Source organism: Mixophyes fleayi, chromosome 1 (genome assembly GCF_038048845.1).
Source record: "Mixophyes fleayi isolate aMixFle1 chromosome 1, aMixFle1.hap1, whole genome shotgun sequence".
NCBI lineage: Eukaryota > Metazoa > Chordata > Amphibia > Anura > Limnodynastidae > Mixophyes > Mixophyes fleayi.
Window position 1 is genome coordinate 5,176,642 of NC_134402.1, and position 25,233 is coordinate 5,201,874.

Below are 25,233 nucleotides of genomic sequence, written 5' to 3' on the forward strand. Positions count from 1 at the left end.
TGCAGCCTCTGACTTTGGATACCTGAACTTTGGCTAAAGATCTAATGTTATGGACTATTATCCATGACCTTGGCTTGCTATTTGGACTATGCTTTTATTCATCATATTTATTTTATCAAAATTTTCCAATAATGTACAAGGTCAAATATTACAGATTACTTACTATACATTGGTCTTGTAAAATACATTCAGGAATCACATACAACTCTTAGAAATTAATCTAACAGGAAGGTACTACATATAATAATGTGACCGAATGGACCTATTATGCCACCCTGCTATGATGCTGGTGACCAGCTGGGCCTGCCTTGCCACACACAAGCTGCCAAGGAGAGGAACACTCAGTCTCCTCCCCACCCCTGGTGCCACTAAGTCTAGGACAGAAGATTTATCTTTAAATCTCCTGCCTAAAAATATTTTCAGGGACCTTGTCCAGGGATCTGGATCTTTGAGCTCCAGTATGGTTTTTAGCATGATGGGTTCCCAAAGCATGCCATGTGTCTCCTGGATTCATTTGAATCCATGAGGATCTATTGTAAGTCACCTGCGGCAGCCATGGAGCTGCAGCTGCCGGAGGGGATCACTCTCAGGCAGTCCCTGGTTCCCACATCATCCAGCTCCTGCATCCCTCGCTGGATCACCAAGGATTGGGGGACCCTCCAGCACCACCGCGCTCCGGTCTCATGGAAAAGGATCGGAGCGGTGGCAGAGTCCTGCCGGGGGAGCCTCAGATACCCACTGGACTACCAAGGAGTTAGGAACACTTTTATTAACTATACATTTCTACTGATTTTATCTTAATATCTGCCTTCTGCTGTTCAGTATTGGGACTGAATGACCTAGCCCACCATAATGGAAGTCGCTGGAGCCACATCTGTCCCTGCTTTTGATGATTCATCCCTGTTGCAGGCCCTGCAGCTTGATATGATCCTGCTTCACACAAGTTCTGACTATGTTGCCTGATCTGATAAATTGTCTTTCAGTCTCTGCCCTGACTAGTCCGAGATCAGGTTCTGCTTTCATCCCAGCAAATACTTCACCCCTTGGCAATGTCTAGCCTCAGATGGATGTTTGGAATCTACCTTAACAATATAGCTCTATTAATGTACCCTGTACCCCCATATTGTGCCCAGACACATTGCCAAGTGCCAGCTGCTGAAGACGTCAGCCCTGTAGCTGGTCCACATCCCTGCCTTACACTGGTAGAGGGAGCAGCGACTGCCCTGAAAGTAATAGCAGAAATAGTAGCTGGAAACACGCTTCCTGAGCTACCTACCCCCACAAAAAGAGGGATAGTTTATCAGGGTAAATGGGACCAGTTTATCTGCTTACTGTTCCCTCAGGTACTTATTGAAAAAGCCAAAATCATCCGCACTGGATAGAAATGTATATTAACCTATTCATTCAGTATATGAATTTATATAACATGCATGGTTTTCATCCCATTACAAAATAATCTAAATATGCTCTGGGAGGTGTTCCCTTCCACACTATAGTGCGATCACATTAAAGTCATGTGTGTATATATTGTATAATGTCTGTGCAATGTATGAGTGTGTGTAATGTATGTACAGTATAATGTCTGAGATATGTATATATATATATTGTATAATGTCTGAGATATGTATATATATATATTGTATAATGTCTGAGATATGTATGTGTAGTATGTTTGTACAATGTATGAGTGTGTGTAATGTATGTACAGTATATATTGTGTAATGTGTGTACAGTATAATGTCTGAGCTATGTATATATATTGTGTAATGTGTGTACAGTATATATTGTGTAATGTGTATGATGTATGTAGTGTGTACACCCACATACATGTACAGATGTCTGGCTCCCACGTGGCTGCGGTCACATCAGCTGTTTCCGGGTCACAGGTCACGTTACTCCCATCATGGCGGCCTCCATGTGCGACGTGTTCTCCTTCTGTGTGATACCGGAGCCGGCCCGGCGGGTGGTGGAGATCCGGTACATCAACAGCGGCAAGGTACCGGGGAGAGGGGTCATCTACCTCCTGTATACCCCTCATAGATCTCCTGTACACCCCTCATAGATCCCCTGTACACCCCTCATAGATCTCCTGTACACCCCTCATAGATCTCCTGTACACCCCTCATAGATCTCCTGTACACCCCTCATCTACCCCCTGTACACCCCTCATAGATCTCCTGTACACCCCTCATAGATCTCCTGTACACCCCTCATAGATCCCCTGTACACCCCTCATAGATCTCCTGTATACCCCTCATAGATCTCCTGTATACCCCTCATAGATCTCCTGTACACCCCTCATCTACCCCCTGTACACCCCTCATCTGCCTCCTGTACACCCCTCATCTGCCTCCTGTACACCCCTCATCTGCCTCCTGTACACCCCTCATCTGCCTCCTGTACACCCCTCATCTGCCTCCTGTACACCCCTCATCTGCCTCCTGTACACCCCTCATCTGCCTCCTGTACACCCCTCATCTGCCTCCTGTACACCCCTCATCTGCCTCCTGTACACCCCTCATCTGCCTCCTGTACCCCCCTCATCTGCCTCCTGTACCCCCCTCATCTGCCTCCTGTACCCCCCTCATCTACCTCCTGTACCCCCCTCATCTACCTCCTGTACCCCCCTCATCTACCTCCTGTACCCCCCTCATCTATCTCCTATACACCCCTCATCTGCCTCCTGTATACCCCTCATCTATCTCCTATACACCCCTCATCTGCCTCCTGTACACCCCTCATCTACCTCCTGTACACCCCTCATCTGCCTCCTGTACACCCCTCATCTATCTCCTGTACACCCCTCATCTATCTCCTGTACACACCTCATCTGCCTCCTGTACACCCCTCATCTATCTCCTATACACCCCTCATCTGCCTCCTGTACACCCCTCATCTACCTCCTGTACACCCCTCATCTACCTCCTGTATACCCCTCATCTGCCTCCTGTACACCCCTCATAGATCTCCTGTACACCCCTCATAGATCTCCTGTACACCCCTCATAGATCTCCTGTACACCCCTCATAGATCTCCTGTACACCCCTCATAGATCTCCTGTACACCCCTCATAGATCTCCTGTACACCCCTCATAGATCTCCTGTACACCCCTCATAGATCTCCTGTACACCCCTCATAGATCTCCTGTACACCCCTCATAGATCTCCTGTACACCCCTCATAGATCTCCTGTACACCCCTCATCTACCCCCTGTACACCCCTCATCTACCTCCTATACACCCCTCATCTATCTCCTGTACACCCCTCATCTGCCTCCTGTACACCCCTCATAGATCTCCTGTACACCCCTCATAGATCTCCTGTACACCCCTCATAGATCTCCTGTACACCCCTCATAGATCTCCTGTACACCCCTCATAGATCTCCTGTACACCCCTCATAGATCTCCTGTACACCCCTCATAGATCTCCTGTACACCCCTCATAGATCTCCTGTACACCCCTCATCTATCTCCTGTACACCCCTCATCTGCTTCCTGTACGCCCCTCATCTGCCTCCTGTACGCCCCTCATTGATCTCCTGTACGCCCCTCATTGATCTCCTGTACGCCCCTCATTGATCTCCTGTACGCCCCTCATTGATCTCCTGTACGCCCCTCATCTGCCTCCTGTACGCCCCTCATCTGCCTCCTGTACACCCCTCATAGATCTCCTGTACACCCCTCATAGATCTCCTGTACACCCCTCATCTATCTCCTGTACACCCCTCATCTGCTTCCTGTACACCCCTCATCTGCCTCCTGTACACCCCTCATTGATCTCCTGTACGCCCCTCATTGATCTCCTGTACGCCCCTCATTGATCTCCTGTACGCCCCTCATAGATCTCCTGTACGCCCCTCATAGATCTCCTGTACACCCCTCATAGATCTCCTGTACACCCCTCATCTACCCCCTGTACACCCCTCATAGATCTCCTGTACACCCCTCATAGATCTCCTGTACACCCCTCATAGATCCCCTGTACACCCCTCATAGATCTCCTGTATACCCCTCATAGATCTCCTGTATACCCCTCATAGATCTCCTGTACACCCCTCATCTACCCCCTGTACACCCCTCATCTACCTCCTGTACACCCCTCATCTACCTCCTGTACACCCCTCATCTACCTCCTGTACACCCCTCATCTACCCCCTGTACACCCCTCATCTGCCTCCTGTACACCCCTCATCTGCCTCCTGTATACCCCTCATCTACCTCCTGTATACCCCTCATCTACCCCTGTATACCCCTCATCTATCTCCTATACACCCCTCATCTACCTCCTGTACACCCCTCATCTACCCCCTGTACCCCCCTCATCTGCCTCCTGTACACCCCTCATCTGCCTCCTGTATACCCCTCATCTACCTCCTGTATACCCCTCATCTACCCCTGTATACCCCTCATCTACCCCTGTATACCCCTCATCTACCCCCTGTACACCCCTCATCTGCCTCCTGTAGCCCCCTCATCTACCCCCTGTACACCCCTCATCTGCCTCCTGTACCCCCCTCATAGATCTCCTGTATACCCCTCATAGATCTCCTGTATATCCCTTATAGATCTCCTGTATACCCCTTATCTACCTCCTGTACACCCCTCATAGATCTCCTGTATACCCCTTATCTACCTCCTGTACACCCCTCATCTGCCTCCTGTACCCCCCTCATCTGCCTCCTGTACACCCCTCATCTGCCTCCTGTACACCCCTCATCTGCCTCCTGTACACCCCTCATCTGCCTCCTGTACACCCCTCATCTGCCTCCTGTACACCCCTCATCTGCCTCCTGTACACCCCTCATCTGCCTCCTGTACACCCCTCATCTGCCTCCTGTACACCCCTCATCTGCCTCCTGTACACCCCTCATCTGCCTCCTGTACACCCCTCATCTGCCTCCTGTACACCCCTCATCTGCCTCCTGTACGCCCCTCATAGATCTCCTGTACACCCCTCATAGATCTCCTGTACACCCCTCATCTACCCCCTGTACACCCCTCATAGATCTCCTGTACACCCCTCATAGATCTCCTGTACACCCCTCATAGATCCCCTGTACACCCCTCATAGATCTCCTGTATACCCCTCATAGATCTCCTGTATACCCCTCATAGATCTCCTGTACACCCCTCATCTACCTCCTGTACACCCCTCATCTACCTCCTGTACACCCCTCATCTACCTCCTGTACACCCCTCATCTACCTCCTGTACACCCCTCATCTACCCCCTGTACACCCCTCATCTGCCTCCTGTACACCCCTCATCTGCCTCCTGTATACCCCTCATCTACCTCCTGTATACCCCTCATCTACCCCTGTATACCCCTCATCTATCTCCTATACACCCCTCATCTACCTCCTGTACACCCCTCATCTACCCCCTGTACCCCCCTCATCTGCCTCCTGTACACCCCTCATCTGCCTCCTGTATACCCCTCATCTACCTCCTGTATACCCCTCATCTACCCCTGTATACCCCTCATCTACCCCTGTATACCCCTCATCTACCCCCTGTACACCCCTCATCTGCCTCCTGTAGCCCCCTCATCTACCCCCTGTACACCCCTCATCTGCCTCCTGTACCCCCCTCATAGATCTCCTGTATACCCCTCATAGATCTCCTGTATATCCCTTATAGATCTCCTGTATACCCCTTATCTACCTCCTGTACACCCCTCATAGATCTCCTGTATACCCCTTATCTACCTCCTGTACACCCCTCATCTGCCTCCTGTACCCCCCTCATCTGCCTCCTGTACACCCCTCATCTGCCTCCTGTACACCCCTCATCTGCCTCCTGTACACCCCTCATCTGCCTCCTGTACACCCCTCATCTGCCTCCTGTACACCCCTCATCTGCCTCCTGTACACCCCTCATCTGCCTCCTGTACACCCCTCATCTGCCTCCTGTACACCCCTCATCTGCCTCCTGTACACCCCTCATCTGCCTCCTGTACACCCCTCATCTGCCTCCTGTACACCCCTCATCTGCCTCCTGTACCCCCCTCATCTGCCTCCTGTACCCCCCTCATCTGCCTCCTGTACCCCCCTCATCTGCCTCCTGTACCCCCCTCATCTACCTCCTGTACCCCCCTCATCTACCTCCTGTACCCCCCTCATCTACCTCCTGTACACCCCTCATCTGCCTCCTGTACACCCCTCATAGATCTCCTGTACACCCCTCATAGATCTCCTGTACACCCCTCATAGATCTCCTGTACACCCCTCATAGATCTCCTGTACACCCCTCATCTATCTCCTGTACACCCCTCATCTGCTTCCTGTACACCCCTCATCTGCCTCCTGTACACCCCTCATTGATCTCCTGTACACCCCTCATTGATCTCCTGTACGCCCCTCATTGATCTCCTGTACGCCCCTCATCTGCCTCCTGTACGCCCCTCATCTGCCTCCTGTACACCCCTCATAGATCTCCTGTACACCCCTCATAGATCTCCTGTACACCCCTCATCTATCTCCTGTACACCCCTCATCTGCTTCCTGTACACCCCTCATCTGCCTCCTGTACACCCCTCATTGATCTCCTGTACACCCCTCATTGATCTCCTGTACGCCCCTCATTGATCTCCTGTACGCCCCTCATAGATCTCCTGTACGCCCCTCATAGATCTCCTGTACGCCCCTCATAGATCTCCTGTACGCCCCTCATCTGCCTCCCGTACGCCCCTCATCTGCCTCCCGTACGCCCCTCATCTGCCTCCCGTACGCCCCTCATCTGCCTCCCGTACGCCCCTCGCCGATCTCCCGTACGCCCCTCGCCGATCTCCCGTACGCCCCTCGCCGGTCTCCCGTACGCCCCTCGCCGGTCTCCCGTACGCCCCTCGCCGGTCTCCCGTACGCCCCTCGCCGGTCTCCCGTACGCCCCTCGCCGGTCTCCCGTACGCCCCTCGCCGGTCTCCCGTACGCCCCTCGCCGGTCTCCCGTACGCCCCTCGCCGGTCTCCCGTACGCCCCTCGCCGGTCTCCCGTACGCCCCTCGCCGGTCTCCCGTACGCCCCTCACATATCCGTGTGTACCTCATATGTATCTCCTATTTACCCCTCTAATATCTCCTATATCTCCTATATATATCTATATATATCTATATATATCTATATATCTCCATATCTCCATATGTTCATCATACATTCCTTATATATTCCCTATATGTCCATGTATACCCAATATATCCCTTATATATCCTTGTATCTCTCATATATATCCTTTATATACATGTCCATTACATATTTTCTATATATCCCTGTATCCCATATATATATATATATATATATATATATATATATATATATATATATATATATATATATATATATATATATATATATATGTGTGGCTGGATCACGTAGAAATAACTTACTGTAGATATTTATTTTATTTTTGAGTGCAGTGCACCTCTGTATATCATTACAGATGTGCTTATCAAAGCAAGATTGGAGAAATGTTATTTCTTGATTGTAAACATTCAATATAAATCCTCAGATGTAATGGTGCCGCTAGCAGCAATCTAAAAAGATGTTTAAACCCTCTAGGCTGATTTATGGGCAGGCTGCATGATGCACATGGATTGGTTAGAGGGGCAGGAGGCTGGATTACCTCCTCTCAGGGTATTTGTGTAAATCTGTATAAAAAGATTGTTTTTACCATGTAAGTTATCATCATGCAATCTGTACTTTCTGGATATCACTAGTACCTCAAACTAGTGTGTAACTGTCCTATTTAGGACTTCCTGAGCTAATAAACATAACAGTTTAAGGAAGCTGCGTTGACGCCTACTTAACTGCTGTAATTCCTGTGACCTACAGATTAGACCAATCTAATCCGTTATCCGGCTGTTTTGAGTTTTGGACCCAGCACTCCGGTACCACCGCTCTGCCCGCTACCTGCAGCTCTGGCCAGTGGGATAGGCCAGGGGGAATGATTCACAGCAACCCTGATCTGAAGACAAGAGGTCAGGTGTAGCAGCCCAGATGCCCAGCAAAGGGGTACCATAGCAGCGAAAGTTTACTAGAGAGTTTCCTAGGTGCCGGTGAAGGAGTCTAGTGGTGGCAGTAGAAAAAGCCCCCCCTACTTCGGTTAGAGAGAGTATTTGGGATAAAGAAAAGGGGACATGGCAAGTCAGGCCCAGCCGGTCCCCAACAACAGATAGACAGGGTGGCATAAGAGGTCCATCCTGTCACAACCAGCAATCTATTTGAGTTATTGTCAGTGTCAGCCTCAATGTTTAGACAGGTGAAGCTGCTGCTCTCTTTACAGCCTCATCTGCTCTTTTATATACCCATAGAGACTGTTGTGTGTGTGTGCTTGGCATTTGATGACAGCTACCACCCGCTGTAACTGTATGGGTGTCAATAGTCCCTGTATGTATTGTGCGTGTGCTTTGGTTGTGCCTGATGCTGTCAAAAAGTTTCTCTGGCGCTCCAGAGTCATAGAGCACCCCAAAGGCATACCTGGAATCAGTGTAGATGTTTAGCAATTTCCCTTCCACTAACTCACAGGCTCTTTTACGTGCTGTTAGTTCTACAACTTGTGCCAAATGTGACGGTCCTAATGGTTTGGCCTCTATTGTCCACATCATCTACTTCAGCATATCCAGTGCACAAGTTTCCTTTATCTGTATGTGAGAGCTCCCATCAGTGTAGAAGGTTTGCATCAACTAAAGGGATGTCGCTGATGTTAGATCTCGCCATGAAAGTCTTATAGATTCTCCATACAGTCAGACTTATATGCACAAACTTCAAAATTAATTTCATCCGTCCTCACCCTCCATCCATTGTGCCTTATGAGGCACATACAGTAGGACATTTGCAGAATACAGCGTGTTACATCTTTTGATAGTGTTTGCAAGTCCACATTTGGTGTGTCCAGCAGATGAGACATGACTTGTTTGAACTGAATTTTAAAGTGTAGACACTGATGAGGTGTTTGGAGTGTAAAATAATTACTCAGTACTACATCCTCACTCTGCTCTACTAGAAAGTAGCTGCTGCTACTGTCCTTAATCAGGTGGGGAGGGAACGAGATGCAGGATATGTGAGGATACCACCCTTAGCTGGGATGGCAGTCACCCTCTGTGTTATTCAACTCACTCGAGTAGACCAGAGTATATCCAAAATAAGGCTTCATTACAGCACCACAAGACGTTCACAAGATACAGGGTAAATGGTAGCATGTATCCTCCAGCAGCCTCTTGCAGTCAGCACTCCAAAGTAATAATCTCCGTCTCTTTCAGAGTCTTATCCTCCCGCAATATTACCGCTACCGTTTAGCTAGACGGTTACTATGTCGCCCAGCTTGGGATACTGGCTCACACAGACCCTGTCCTGGTAGGGTTTCCTCCAGCAGCACCACAATGCCTGCCCAGAGTCCTCTGTGCTGATGTCTTGTACACCAGGATCCTCCAAGCTAGAATGAGTTTATTGGTATTCTGATCTTATATTCGTGGTTGTATACAAATATATCAATCCTCCCCCTTTCAGCAGGGTTCTATCAGTGGACACTTTAACTGTTAGACATACCGTCTCTGTTACCTTGATTATACAGTGGAATGGCTTGACTGAATTAGCTATTTGGCTGGATACACTAAACATGAGGTTACAATATTACATCAATGAATGACACTTCACACTTGCGTGAAACAATAAGACATTTGTATCTGCAGCATCACACAATCTGAGTCTGTGATCCATTTTGATACAATAACATTTATTTTGATACATATTGATACATTTCCCAATGCTATTTCAGCCAGTATATTACTGTGGAGGCACATTGCATATCATCTAGAAGTTCTAACCTAATTACCTCTCAGATTACCTGTTGACCTAGCTAATATACATGGGCTGGCAACTAGCTATGTCAAGTTATTCAGACATTGTTCTGATTCCAAACCACATCTATGCCACACCTCAAAACATTGGACATTGGAAACAAATGGTAATTACCTTCGCTAACATAAGCAAAATTACTTCTGCTATCCTATTATTTTCACACAATATTATTTATATTTCTAATGTATACAATATTGCAGGTAATAGCAAGGGCAAAATGTACCTAATAACATGAAATAATGATACACATACATGGATGCTCAGGTGTATATACTTAGACTGGGCCAAGGATTAAAAAGTACATTAAACTGTGATGAATAGTAAGTACTCAGCCCAGTAGCACCCCGCTTCATCACAGTGTATAATTGTGCACTGTAATTGGCTGCAGGTCTGTTACCGTCACCATGTCGTTGTGTGAGGACTCCTGTCAGACAACCAGCATTTTCCGTACAGAATGGGTCAAATGGCTTTCCATCGTCTGATATTCCGAAAGCAGTGGATCGTGTCAGACTTTCCTTGAGTGCTAGGAAAGCTTGTTCTGTTTCCCCAGTGAGTGGCACTCGATCACGCTTGGTAGAGGACATTAGCTCCTGCAGTGGTAGCGCCAGAAACCTGGGATACACTTGCTGCTGGTTTTGTGTCAGGTTAATGTTTAATATGGGTTGGGTACTAAATATCGATGCTGATATCACCGACACTACCTACCCCGACACCCGGATGATGAAAGTGGCATTCCCGACATGTTCATCTCCCCGACTGTTGTAAAAGTGTCTGTCTTTAATATGGCCTGTATTCTATTAGGTGTCGTAGTCCCTGGGTTATTCAGTGTCCTAAGTATTTCATTTTCTTCTGGCACAGCTATAATTTGTCCTTTGTGACCTTCTGACCAGTTTCTAAAAGATGCAATAATAGCTGATTAGTGTCGGTCAGGAAAGATTCAAGCGAGTCTGAACACAACAATAGATCATCTACATACAGTATCTGAAAAGAACCACATCTGAAAAGATTGCAAACAGTCATGCAAAGTGTGGCTGGATCACTTGTAAATAACTTTTTATATAAATTATTAGTGCGTGCGCTAATTTATATTATTGCAAATATACTTATTTTTGATATTGTCTATTAGGAAGGTACTGATTTTTTTTTTATTTGGTTTGTATTTTGGTATAGGAAATGTATTTATTTCTGAGACCAGGGGAGGAAATTTGTTTTAACCCCAATTAGGGGTTGTGAGTGACCAACACTTGAATAAACAACAGGGAGTCGTTACCTGTATCCTGTATGGTTAAAGTGAAAGGAAACCTCTGATCAATGTGATTTAGGATATCACAAATTAGTGTAAAGTTTGTCAAGTATAAAGTTTAAAGGACATCTCACATCTTGATGTTAATCCTTGAATGAAATATTTCAGTCTCTTCAGAGCCATCTCGGATCAGAGGGCTGGCTTACCCCTGCCAGGATTTGTCAGAATCTGTATAAAAAGGAGCGCTGTTTGACCATGTAATGTATCATACCATCTGTACTCCTGGAGAACACTAGTGTATGAACTGTCCTTAGTAGGACACTTAAGGTAATAAACATTATTTGCTTCAAGATCTTCCCTGCTGTCATTGCTGTGATCTGCTGAATAGACCCAAATCTAATCATTTTTCCGACTATTCTGAGGTTTAGACTCAGAATTCCAGTAACAACACTCTGCCCAATACCTGCAGCTCTGGTCCGTGTGATAGGCCAGGGGGATCCATCCACATCCACCCTGATCTGAAGGCAAGAGGTCAGGGGTACAAGCCCAGGTGCGCCAGCAAGGGGCTACCCTAACAGCGGCAGTTACCCAGAAGGAAGCGGTTCTGGATGCCGCTAAGGAGTCCAGTGGTGGCAGCAGCTTAAGCCCCTCCTATTGCGGGTAGAGGGCGCAATTGGGATAAAGAAAAGGGGATGGTGGCAAGGCAAGCCCAACTGGTCCACAGCAACACAAAAGACAGGGTGGCATAGGAGGTCCATCCTGTCACACAAGGCTTATAGGAAAATATAATAGGACTGTCTATGAACCCCTGAAGTAACCGTGTCCAAGTATATTGTACCCCCGATGGGTAACAGCAAAAAGGTACTGGCAGCCGGGGAGTAGTGGACAGAAAAGTAAGCAAAACAGAGGTCAATTATAGTGAAATGGGTAGCAGAAGGAGGGATTTGCATCAGAATGACAGCTGGATTGGGTACTATGGGGGATTGGCTCTCAACTACTTTGATAATCCCCTTTAAATCCTGCACTGCTCTATAGCTCCTTCCCCCTACTCTTTTTGACAGGGAAAATAGGATTATTGGCTGTACTGGTAGTACGTATTTGTGACAGGATGGACCGCCTATGTCACCCTGTCTGTTGTTGCTGGAAACCGCCTGGGCTTACTTTGCAACCGTTCCCTTTCGGTCTCCCAAATGCGCCCTCCTGCTGCAGTAGGAGGGGCTTACAATGCTGCCACCACTGAGCTCCTTCTATGGCACTCAGAACCACGTTCCTTCTCGGTAACTGATGCTGCTAGTGTACCTCGTTGCTGGTGTAACTCCATACTGGGCTGGTAACTCCGGACCTCTTACTATAGATCCGGGTTGCTGTGACTGGATCCCCCCTTGGCCTATCACACTGACCAGGGCTGCTGGGTAGCAGACAGAGCGGTGGTACTGGAAACGCTTGGGTCCAAACCTCAGAGTCAGCCAGAGAACAGATTAGATTTAGGGTCGAATCTGTGATCACAGGAATACAGCAATATTGAAGATGTTTCCAAGCAGGTCTTGAAGCAAGATGTTTATTTGCTCACACTGGTTAGTGGTACCAGTGATCAGGTCAGATGAAAATCAGAAGAATACATTACATGCTCACACAGCTCATCTTTTATACAGTTCCAACATAACTCATAGCAGAGGTAAGCCAGCCCCTTGGACCTAGCCGGCTCCAACCCGTCTAGAATATTCCCTCAGATCTCAGGTTGTAATCTAATTTTGCATCTAACACAATTAGACTTCCACATCCCCCTTCAGATGTTCTGTCTCCATTGTTTATAGTTCTAACAGGACCTTCACACATCAAAAGATCTAATTAGCACGGGGCCTTTCATCAGACTGTTCGGAATACCTATTCACACAGAACAGCAAAAACAAGCTAGTTTCCCACATCACAATATACAAGAGGCTTTGTAAACAAAGGCTCATTGTATCAGATATATACATCAGAAATAGGCATATCCTATAGCAAGGTTAAACAAGAGACAAATTTCTTCCCCTGGTCTCAGAAATAATGATTTCCTATCTCCGAATATACACAATATAAAAAAAAAGTGCATGTGCAATTATATAAATAAGGGCTCTGCGCTATTTGCTTTCAATAAAATTAATACCAAAAGTTATTTAATAGTGATCCAGTCACAGTATTAAAATACCTTGTTGTTATAGCCTTTCAATAACAGGAAAAACCCCAAGTTTGACTTCAGGTTTCAGCGGATATTGTGGTATTTTTGCTGCATCCCATCCTTCTTTTAATCGCACCACTACAGGAGCTACATTTACCATCAATCCAGTGTCTTTTCCATCCTTAATCCTTAGGGATTCGGGTATTTGTGATAGTTTTTGTTGTAAACTGGATGGAACTGAGACTATAACCGGGAGATCATCAATACCTCCTGCACTTCCTGGGCATTATTTCCTGGAATATCTAAAAACACTCCTTCAGGAATACAGTATATAATGTATCACAATTTCCTCAACAACTTTCTGCCTTGACCAATAATGTTAGTAGGAGCCTCTGCTGCAATGGTAACTTTTGCTGTGCAGTCATTGAGTAGTGGTTCACCTCGCCTGTTACCTTCACAGCAAAGTAGTTTTCCTGGTAAAAGACAAATTCAAGAAAGCGATCATTACAAATCTGACTGCCCCCATATCTGATAAGAAAGTTTGTTTACTCTGCAGTGTTAATTGCCACATTTGACTCCATATCAGGCCTGCTAATTAACTGTACTGGTAGTAACTTACAAGAGTGGCCTAATCCTCATTGACCAAACCTCTCCTGATCCTGCCTGTCCATTTGACGGTCACTCGCAGCGTCCGTCATAGTGAGTGCTTGTTCAGTTGCGTTGTTTGCAAGCACAGCGTAGCTGGCGCATGGATGCAAAATGCGTTCATAGACTTCTTCAAAGTCTGGACTATGTGAAGCCCCATTATGCTCGGATTGTATGATACTCCGATTGTCCCAACTATGTGTGTGTCGCTGTCTTCCCTTCACATGCCGATGTGAGCAATATCTGGCTATGTGTCCTGGTTTTCTACACTACTGGCACTTTGTAATGGATGGAGCACTGGTTTAACTGTGCTCTACAAACATTTGTGGGGAAGAAGTGGTTAGATGCACTTTAATTGATTAGTTTTATAATATAAATTGAGACTATCCTTACAGTGATCTCCAATCCCCTTCCTGTACCTTGAGCCCTGTCTCAGCTCTGTAACCTTTCATTTATAACATGGTTGATTGGAATCGTGTTTTCTAATTCAGTTTTTGTTCGTTGTCATCATCCAGGGAAAGGGGCTGTTTGCTACCCGGAATATACGAAAGGGAGAAACGATATTTCAAGAGAAGCCCCTGGTGTCCTCTCAGTTCCAGTGGAACGCGCTGTACAGGTACAGAGGTAAGATGGCCCCCGGTACTCCGGGGATGGTGCTACTTTCCTGCTGATATCACATATATCGCTATTCATACCCGCTCATGGAGTGACTTTAATTCACACAGGCTTATGCAGCATCTTAAGGTCCGTTCAAATAAACGCTTTATGTATGTACACATATCGTTGATGACAGTATCGGGAAAATGCCCTAGATGTTGCCATGTTGTAGCCCCAAAAGATTCTGTTATTCCCAGAGGCAAAAAAAGAAAGATTAAGAAGGTTTTGAATCTTTCAGCTATGCTTGTTATGTCACATACAGCCCATACTAACTGGCCCCCCATGATCAGATCTCTCCTTCCGTGCACCCAACACCTGTGTCTTTCCAATGTAACCACCCGAAATTGTAAACTGACTATGTTGCTCAGGGCCCTGACCAAGGCGAATGATTGGTCCATGTACGACCAACTTGGGTGGTTGTGAACTCAAGGTCAGGTGGTTCTTCATTAAGTCGTTCTTTGTAGACCTCTTTCTATAAACATTTGTGATTAATAGGAGCTACACATTTCCCACCTCATACCAGATAATAGTCTGATGTAGAACAGTTACCCCTATTTTAGTGCTGGATAGTCCCTCTCTTGTAATTTCTGATGAGTCCTTGTTTTTATTTGCAGCTTGTGATCACTGCTTGCGATCCCTGGAGACGGCTAAAGAGAATGCCCAGAGATTATCCGGAAATGTTCACGTGGCTCTCCCGTATCCTGAGCTTTGCACAATCCAAAACGGGCTCCACCAGCAGTGCCCGCAGTGCCAGGTAAGAAGGACGACCAATCATCATGAAGTGTTTAATAGGCAGAGAGACTGCAAATAGCGTTTCCGTTCCTATTAACGTCAGTTGTTCCTTCTAAAGTCATTGGTTCTTGGAACGAGCTCGTCCTGAGGTCATCATCGTTAATGTGCTATAACTAAAAGCTTTGTCAGATGCTGGTCAGGAATGAAACAAGAAATAATGCTGATGTATTTTAATTAACTATGAATTGATCTCCATGAAAGATTACTTTCTTCTATAGGCTGTGTGCGATATTATACATGGAAAGCATAGTCTACCCTTAAATATGTATACGTTTGTTCTATATGTGATTGAGGTAATGTTCTACATGGACGTAGCCCAACGTCTCACAAAGCTAGAAGGTCAGGAATGTGTCACGTCATTCCGGAAGGAATACTGTCATGGTGTCTACAAGGCTGAAAGAGAAAAGAAAGTTCCAGATGGACCAGATAGTTTGAGATACTAGACAACTTTTTTTTACATTCATAATTGTGTGAAATATATATTTTTACCTTTCACCTCATCCTTCCTTAAATGCCCCCCACCACCACCCACACCACACAATATTAGCTGATTTGGATGAAGAGCATCCAGTCTATCAAAACCTAAGATGACCACATCAGGGAGGCTTCCCCTCTTTAGCAATCAAATCTTCCCATCTCAAATGATCCAGTGCTTCGACGTTCAGTAATTTCAATTACGCATCTAAGGGCACTTACTCAACAACAAGAACTGGTCCCGTTTTTGTGGAACTTGAGTCACCTCACGTTTTTTTATGTCCTGCACCATCAATTGTGAGAACCATATTTTTTTCCAGTCTGTAGTTTTGTTCTCTCTCATGAAACTGTGTCCAAATGGCATTGATCAGTGAACAGACAGTTCCATTTTTTATTTCGTTAGTGAAGGGTAGTTTAAGTTACGAAGAAGAGATCTAGACTAGGGAAGAAACTTTTGGCGTGAAATGTACAGGGTGCAACATTGCCACAGAAAGTCTTTTTTGTCATAACTGTAACGTTGTTAATGTACAGGTATCCTACTGCAGTGCCGATTGCCTCAAGGCAGCCAAGGAGCAATACCACCAGGTCCTGTGTCTTGGGTCTTCCAGGGACAACCCTGCACATCCCCTCAACAAACTAGAGGAAGCCTGGCGGTAAGTCAGAGTGAACCTACATCTGCTTTATCATACAGCCGTACTTCTTCCTGCCACATGGGTCGTAGTCCCATCTCCCTGCCTATTGGTCTTGTTCTGCTTAATAGACATCAAAAATGACCTAGGGACAAGGACACAATAACTATGAAGGAAATTAAGTAAGTTTCCCTCTGCTCCCCCCCATCCAGAAACATCCATTACCCTCCGGAGACGGCCAGCATCATGCTGATGGCGAGGATGGTGGCTACCGTGAAACAGGTGTGTTCCCTGCCATGTATTCTGGATATACTGCAGACCCCTCAGAGAAGGGTTGGGTGTTCTGGTTCATTTAGAAGGTTGAAGTACTGCTGAGAGGTAGAGGTCTGACTGGTACAGTGAATGAGATGATATAAACATGGAGTGATTCCTAAAACCTCACGCTCCGTTCTTTGTCCTTATAATACAACAGGCGAAGGACAAGGACCTTTGGCTGCAGCTCTTCTCCCACTTCTGTAACAAAACGGCCAATGAAGAGGAGGAGATTGTCCACAAGTTGCTTGGAGATAAGTTTAAGGTGAGCAGGATGGGTGACATCATCGTCTTCTATTCCGGAATTCTCACTCTTTGTACAAGGATGAGATACTCGCACAGCAACAGATGCCTTATAAATTATTTTATGTGTATTAAATGGAAAACAAGATATAATCATTTATGCTTCTGAGTAACATAATGGTAATGGTTGTTGATAGATATTACAAAATAGCTTATTCCTTAGTATGTCATGTCTGAGAGGCACGTGAAACGCACAGAGCAGATCAGTTTCCATAGTTGGTGCTCTTATCCTTTCATAGTCTATTCCTACTTTTGAGGTCTTTTCCAAATCTTTTATTTTTTTTATATTACACTTAATCAGTAATTGTAGAGAAACTACCAAAACACCATCTACAGAAACCTTCTATTGAGCAAAAAAAATATAGTGAAGGTGTATATTAGAGGGGTGGTGGTGGGGTCAGTGGGATGGAGATGGGGATTTGGTGGGCGATGGATGGATGGGTTTGAGGAACGTGGACCTGATGGGGCGATAGATGTGTGAGATGAAGAAGATCGAGATGGAAGAAGATTGAGAAGGGTTATGATATGCACTGAAATGGGTGTTGCATCTGTTAGATAGTTGAGCTGTGTGGTATTGGGCTGGGAAATGTGTGTGTGGTCTGTTTATTTACTAACGGATACCAAATCAAAATGTTTTAAAATGTGTTTGGCTCCTAAATTTTTAGGCTGGCTCTTAGATTCCTAAAAATGTCAAGCCTTGTGTTTTAGGGCCTTGTGCTCCAAGGCTGTGTGCTTGCGGTTGGTGGATCATATGATGATGGTTTGTCTGAGCTGACCTCAGATGGTCACACCATCTCCTATCTTTTTACAGGGGCAGTTGGATCACCTGCGCCGCCTGTTTATGGAGGCCCTGCACGAAGAGCGAGTGAGTCGGGTAAGAGAAGCACCGCACTTTGGAACCACAAGATGGCAGTACAGCCCAGAGTTTCCCAGCTTTTGTGCTAATTAAATTGTGTGGTGCAAAGAGACTTATGTGCTGGTCATAGAGGGTTTTCTGGCTGTCTGGGGTAGCTGGTCTGGCTGGTGGAGGTTAAGTTGGTCTATGAGTGACCCGCCTTTCTCTCGCTTGCAGTGGTTTACCCCAGAAGGCTTCCGATCTTTATTTGCTCTTGTTGGCACCAATGGGCAGGGGATCGGCACAAGGTGAGTGAACGAATTAGGAATATAGAACAACTCTCTTCCTGTGTGTTGATGTGTACTAGACCTTGTTTTGCATATAGCCGGCTGCCTTTGTGGTTTTGGTTCCTGTATTCCTGGAGCTTCGGGAAGAGATTACGGTTATCCTGATCCTTTGATAAATTGAGATAACGGGTATTCTGTTCTCCCAGCTCTCTGAGCCAGTGGGTCCATGCGTGTGACGCTCTGGAGCTCCCGGCCCAGGAGAGAGAACGTCTGGACACCCTGATAGACCAGCTGTACAAGGACATAGAGAAAGGTGACCCCCGATTGTCTGTACCCCTATATTCCACCTATGTGCAGGGAGATAGAACCTCTGTAATACCATACTACTGATAGAATACTCCTATTGCTGCTGTCCACGTTTATTTTACAATGCAGCCTTGTGTGACCTTTCTCTGCAGAGACCGGGGAGTTCCTGAACTGTGAGGGCTCCGGTCTGTACATGCTGCAGAGCTGCTGTGAGTCCGACTGATATCTCGTCATCTCTTTATGTACTAAAGAGATGAAGCCTCTGTATACCACTCCCACCCTCCCCCCTCCTCTGCTGCCTCTGGATACCACTCCCACCCCCCCCCCCTCCTCTGCTGCCTCTGGATACCACTCCCACCCCCCCCCCTCCTCTGCTGCCTCTGGATACCACTCCCACCCCCCCCCCCCCTCCTCTGCTGCCTCTGGATACCACTCCCACCCCCCCCCCTCCTCTGCTGCCTCTGGATACCACTCCCACCCCCCCCCCTCCTCTGCTGCCTCTGGAAACCACTCCCCCCCCCCCCCTATCCTCCTCTGCTGCCTCTGGATACCACTCCCACCCCCCCTCTCCTCTGCTGCCTCTGGATACCACTCCCACCCCCCCCCCCCTCCTCTGCTGCCTCTGGATACCACTCCCACCCCCCCCCCTCCTCTGCTGCCTCTGGATACCACACCCAATCCCCCTCCTCTGCTGCCTCTGGATACCACTCCCACCCCCCCTCCTCTGCTGCCTCTGGATACCACTCCCACCCTCCCCCCTCCTCTGCTGCCTCTGGATACCACTCCCACCCCCCCCTCCTCTGCTGCCTCTGGATACCACACCCAACCCCCCTCCTCTGCTGCCTCTGGATACCACTCCCACCCCCCCTCCTCTGCTGCCTCTGGATACCACTCCCACCCTCCCCCCTCCTCTGCTGCCTCTGGATACCACTCCCACCCCCCATCCCCCTCCTCTGCTGCCTCTGGATACCACTCCCACCCCCCCCCTCCTCTGCTGCCTCTGGATACCACTCCCACCCTCCCCCCTCCTCTGCTGCCTCTGGATACCACTCCCACCCCCCCTCCTCTGCTGCCTCTGGATACCACTCCCACCCCCCCTCCTCTGCTGCCTCTGGATACCACTCCCACCCTCCCCCCTCCTCTGCTGCCTCTGGATACCACTCCCACCCCCCCTCCTCTGCTGCCTCTGGATACCACTCCCACCCCCCCTCCTCTGCTGCCTCTGGATACCACTCCCACCCTCCCCCCTCCTCTGCTGCCTCTGGATACCACTCCCACCCCCCATCCCCCTCCTCTGCTGCCTCTGGATACCACTCCCACCCCCCATCCCCCTCCTCTGCTGCCTCTGGATACCACTCCCACCCCCCCCCCCTCCTCTGCTGCCTCTGGATACCACTCCCACCCTCCCCCCTCCTCTGCTGCCTCTGGATACCACTCCCACCCTCCCCCCTCCTCTGCTGCCTCTGGATACCACTCCCACCCTCCCCCCTCCTCTGCTGCCTCTGGAAACCACTCCCACCCCCTCCCCTCCTCTGCTGCCTCTGGATACCACTCCCACCCCCCCCCTCCTCTGCTGCCTCTGGATACCACTCCCACCCCCCCTCTCCTCTGCTGCCTCTGGATACCACTCCCACCCCCCCTCCTCTGCTGCCTCTGGATACCACTCCCACCCCCCCCCCCCCCTCCTCTGCTGCCTCTGGATACCACTCCCCCCCCCCTCCTCTGCTGCCTCTGGATACCACTCCCACCCCCCCTCCTCTGCTGCCTCTGGATACCACTCCCACCCCCCCTCCTCTGCTGCCTCTGGATACCACTCCCCCCCCCCCCTCCTCTGCTGCCTCTGGATACCACTCCCCCCCCCCCCCCCTCCTCTGCTGCCTCTGGATACCACTCCCCCCCCCCCCTCCTCTGCTGCCTCTGGATACCACTCCCCCCCCCCCCTCCTCTGCTGCCTCTGGATACCACTCCCCCCCCCTCCTCTGCTGCCTCTGGATACCACTCCCCCCCCCCCCTCCTCTGCTGCCTCTGGATACCACTCCCCCCCCCCCCCCCCCTCCTCTGCTGCCTCTGGATACCACTCCCCCCCCCCCCTCTCCTCTGCTGCCTCTGGATACCACTCCCACCCCCCCTCCTCTGCTGCCTCTGGATACCACTCCCACCAACCCTCCTCTGCTGCCTCTGGATACCACTCCCACCCCCCCCCCCCCTCCTCTGCTGCCTCTGGATACCACTCCCACCACCCCCCCCTCCTCTGCTGCCTCTGGATACCACTCCCACCCCCCCCCCTCCTCTGCTGCCTCTGGATACCACTCCCACCCCCCCCCCTCCTCTGCTGCCTCTGGATACCACTCCCACCCCCCCCCCTCCTCTGCTGCCTCTGGATACCACTCCCACCCCCCCCCCTTCTCCTCTGCTGCCTCTGGATACCACTCCCACCCCACCCCCCCTCCTCTGCTGCCTCTGTATACCACTTCCCCTTTCTCTGCTGCCTCTGTATACCACTCCACCCCCCTTCCTCCTCTGCCACTTCTACAGACTGCAGCTGTTTTATATCTTTCTGCTGTTACTTCATTCCCGCAGGTAATCACAGCTGTGTGCCCAATGCTGAGGCCTCCTTTCCTGACAATAACTCTCTCCTGCACCTGACTGCTGTGGAAGCGATCGAGCCTGGAGAGGTGGGTGTGTGTGTGTGTGACTGGTGTAATGTTTGAGATGAAGGGATCACCACACCAGCAGTCATGTTACTATTCTGTTACCTTCAAACTTTAAGTGACTGAGCCAAGGAGCTGACACTCTGAAATGTTTTTTTCTTTCAGGAGATTTGCATTAGTTACCTGGACTGTTGTCAGCGGGATCGCAGCCGCCACACCCGGCACAAGATTCTCAGGTAAAGGAGGGAAGCTGGTGGTGGTGTCTTCACGCCGCCCCCTGGTGCCTGGCGTTTAGTAATGGCTGTCTGTGTCCTTCGTTGCAGGGAGAACTATCTGTTTGTCTGTTCCTGTCCTAAGTGCCTGTCGCAGTCTGAGGACCCAGACGTGACCTCTGAGGAGGAAGAGGAGGAGGATGATGCAGACCTGGAGGGGGAGGCCGACGACGCTGAGCTGGAGGATGAGATGACAGATGTGTGATGACGTGTCTGTGCCCCCCTTACGCCAGTCTTACACCCTCATCCCGGCCATCTTCACACCCTGTTTGTTCTTCTGAAATAACCAATATGAAGCACTTTGATTGGCTGCGCCTGTTGCCACGGGAACACTGCTCCGCTCTCAGCACTCGGTTCCTTTTTATAGCTATGTAGTATCTGGCATGTGGCCGGATCCCGGTCGGAGGCAGGGTCCCCAGTCTGAGGCAGGGTCATGGACTTACGTCTTTCTCATACGTTCCAGTTGTTATTATCATTTTAAAGAATTGGCAATTCACTTACTAAATTATTTATATACTGTTTTCCAGTAATAATTGCATTCCTTCCTCTTGCACTACCGCCATGTACTGTAGCTATTACCACCTGACATACCAGCTTCTTCTCTACCCCAGTCCTTGGATTTCCTGTTTAGTGGGCTAATATTGCAGCAGCCCCCATATTTTTTTCTCATAGACGTCAACCCCAGCTTCTCTCCTCTAAAGTGCAGCCGTCACCTGGCTGCAGCGGCTACCCGGAGCCTTGCGGTGATGTCACCGGCTTCCAGTGCCGCAATTGGTTGAATTAGCCATGATATTGGTTCAAGCCACAACAAAATGGCCACTGTGTGAAGGAGGTGAAGAGGGAGCCCAGTGTGAGGGTCCCATGTTATCTACCCTCTAGTGGTGCAATAAATAATATTGGAGCATTCCTGTCTTAAAGGGGAAAAGACCCCATTTTAATTTAAAAAAAAAGTTTTGTGCAGGATGTCCGAGTATAAATGACGGTGGTGTTACAGGGAACTACGTTCTACAGCTGGAAGAATCATCTTCTTTCACTGTGTTTAGATATTAGGACAGTATTTACGTGGTGTTAGATGAGAAAACCAGTAGCAACATTGGTAGTGTCTGACATTGGGGGTAATTTGTATCTGTAACACACTTCCTCTTGGTTCTGGGGAATGCTGTTATATTGTCACACAGGATGGTAGTAAGAATCTAGTTATGTGAGCATGCACTCCTTACCATGCCTTGTACGCTCTTTGTTCTGGAACTGTCACATTCATCTCTGTTTTGGGGATCACATTGCTACTAGCTGTTGCTCTTGCCATTTCCATTTTAGCCACATGGTGGCAGCAGCATGGTCATGGTCTTATTGTGTTGCAGATACAGTCCGTTGAATAGATGAAGAATTGTGTAGGTGGGAAAAGCCCCCGTAGAATGTTTTGTCTTATTTTCCATCTGATTTTCGCAGCCTGAATGCAGATTCAAATCTACAAACTTGTGAATAAGATCTGAGAGTGAGAATTAGGGCTGCTCCGTTATCAGTCAGGTGCCAGGGAAACGAGATGCCCTCGGCATTACCCTGTCACATGTGGGTGGTCTCTACTCTGATGCTGGCTGTATGGTGGAAGCTTGTCACTCATCACAGGCCATAGATTTACAGACACTCATCCACTATACAGGGCGTGTCCCTTGTGTGTGTGGCCCTGGATGTTTTGTTTGCGTTAATATGAAACATTCACAGTCAGCAGTGACATCTGCATCACTAATTAAATCCAAGAAGTGATATTATTTAACAACCCTCTCAGAAAGTCTCTGTTCCCTGCTGTCATTGTACTTCCTGTTCTCTGCAGATACTGCATTATATCACAGATTTATCACACGTGTAACTTATTCTAGACAGAAAAGGTTTAGTTAGGAATATGAGAATCCGGTTCTCGCACCAGGTGTCCCTGGCTAGGAATGTGTATGTGGTAGTAACTGTATGGAGGGGAGCTCTTTCTACAGGAGTAGTTACCTTTTGTTACAATACTGTAATTATCTCCCAGAAATATGCATGCTGACATTACCGTTGTAGTAATTAGGATGACGTCTTCGGATTGTATGACTTTTATAATTTTTTATGTTTTAGCCACGAAAATGTTATCTATCAAACGGCATAAGGGTAGTAATGTTACAAAATGTAATCTGGAAGACAGCTGCCATATAGCATATTTATGTGTATACCCCAGAATGATGGAGAGCCCACCAGTGAGACTTCAATTGTAGCCCTGATTATACAGACCTGGGTGGATGGACATAGGATTTGCTGGATTTCCTACCCCTCAGGAGCCCTGGCTTATGTCACCCGTCCCATCTGGTGAAACCATCTACTTGGAGATCTTCCACCCAAAGCTCTTCAGGCATCAGGATCTGTTGGCTTTGGAAATATTTCAGGGCTCTGCAGGGTGAAACTAGTGCACGTGTCAGTGTTGGACCCCCATCATTCTGGCTTTATGTGGAGAAGATTTGAGGACTAACAATCTCCTCATTGTAAATGTAAAAGTCACAATTCATCATTTGGAAAAAAAAACTGAAGCAGATCCCCCTGATCCATTCACCTCTGAGACCACTGTGCTCCATTGAGTCTCCCCCACAACATTGATTCACCTGATCACTGCCCTCTTTGATCACAGATCCATTGTATCTCTGGTTGTCTCCCATTGACTCCCTAGTAAATGGTCTTCTAAGTACATGTTCCCAAATCCACTCGGTAGGGGCTGCTGACCTAAAAACATGCTCCCAATTCCTATATCTACTTCTCCATTGTCTTTCTGGACCATGGCTTCCACTCCCACTGTCAGAGCCTTCTGTAAGGAACACGCACCGACCAGCACATCCTAACTCTGCTCCATGGTTTACAACCTTCCCCCAATACTCTCTGGATCATAAACCTCAATAATGCTCCTCAAGCACACGACAATGGTTTATCTGGGTCACATAGCCCCAAACCCTTCACTCTGAGCACTGTTTTATGGTCTGTCTGAAACACACACCCCAAACCCTCTGGTCTATCCATAACACACCCAACCCTCTGCCTGCTGTATGGTATTATCTGTCCATATTACACCCCTATACTCTCGAAGCACTGCTCTCTGGTCCCTCTGCTCTGTGACATCTGTGGTTTATCTAGCACACACACCTGAACTCCACTACTCCTTGTGCTGTATTGTCTGTAGTCTCTCTACTCTCCACACCACTGCTTTATGGTCTATTACACCTCCTACCTGGCCTCTCTGTACGAAGCCCCTTTCCTCTGAGCACTGCTCCAGGGCAGGTCCTCTCTGCACAGTGTCAGCCCCGCTACTGTCTGAGCTTTGCATTGTGCCATTGTTTATTCCAGAACACATACTCCAGATCCTGCCCAGCCTTGGGAGGGTGCACTGTGATTCTAGACCCTGCTGGACTTGTATACATGACACCTACAACTATGCAAGCAATAAAAACATCTGTGAGACCCACTAGTTCTCTGTGTTTTCTTTAAGGATTGAGTTACAGCGATGTCACAGTACGATTGAAGTCCTCACATGTGTTCTCTATTACGGCAGTGTTATTTTACTGCAAACTTGGTCCAGAACCCTCAACAATTCTCAAGCTACGTGTTGCCGTATGTCAGATCTACAATTTCAGACAGTTTGCTGCTTTGGTGTCCTTTGTATAATAAAACCAGATAAAGGCTAGGATTATATCGTCATGTGTTTTGTATATATAATAGTAGAGAAACTAGTGCATTCTGTTGCACCATTGTGCATATGCAGCCCAAGCAATGAGCATGTAATAAAGTAATTCTTGTAAAAACAA

General features: G+C 48.1%; 1 protein-coding gene across 1 annotated transcript; it reads left to right on the top strand.

The window, feature by feature from the left end:
• Positions 1–1,883: 1,883 nt before the first annotated feature.
• On the top strand, positions 1,884–25,233 carry SMYD5 (SMYD family member 5). Its single transcript, XM_075184154.1, has 13 exons — positions 1,884–1,996; positions 14,413–14,521; positions 15,169–15,308; positions 16,352–16,473; positions 16,662–16,731; positions 16,922–17,026; positions 17,876–17,938; positions 18,137–18,207; positions 18,393–18,499; positions 18,645–18,701; positions 21,073–21,167; positions 21,309–21,379; positions 21,467–25,233. The coding sequence occupies exons 1-13, from the start codon at positions 1,904–1,906 to the stop codon at positions 21,618–21,620; spliced, it is 1,257 nt and encodes a 418-aa protein (XP_075040255.1). The 5' UTR covers positions 1,884–1,903; the 3' UTR covers positions 21,621–25,233.

What these genes read in the sequence shown, in the direction of transcription:
- SMYD5 (XM_075184154.1), top strand. Translation starts at nt 1,904, where the DNA reads ATGGCGGCCTCCATGTGCGACGTGTTCTCCTTCTGTGTGATACCGGAG. An exon ending in TGCTTGGAGATAAGTTTAAG is followed by an intron (nt 17,027 to 17,875) that starts GTGAGCAGGATG and finishes ATCTTTTTACAG; the next exon opens with GGGCAGTTGGATCACCTGCG. An exon ending in ACGAAGAGCGAGTGAGTCGG is followed by an intron (nt 17,939 to 18,136) that starts GTAAGAGAAGCA and finishes TCTCGCTTGCAG; the next exon opens with TGGTTTACCCCAGAAGGCTT.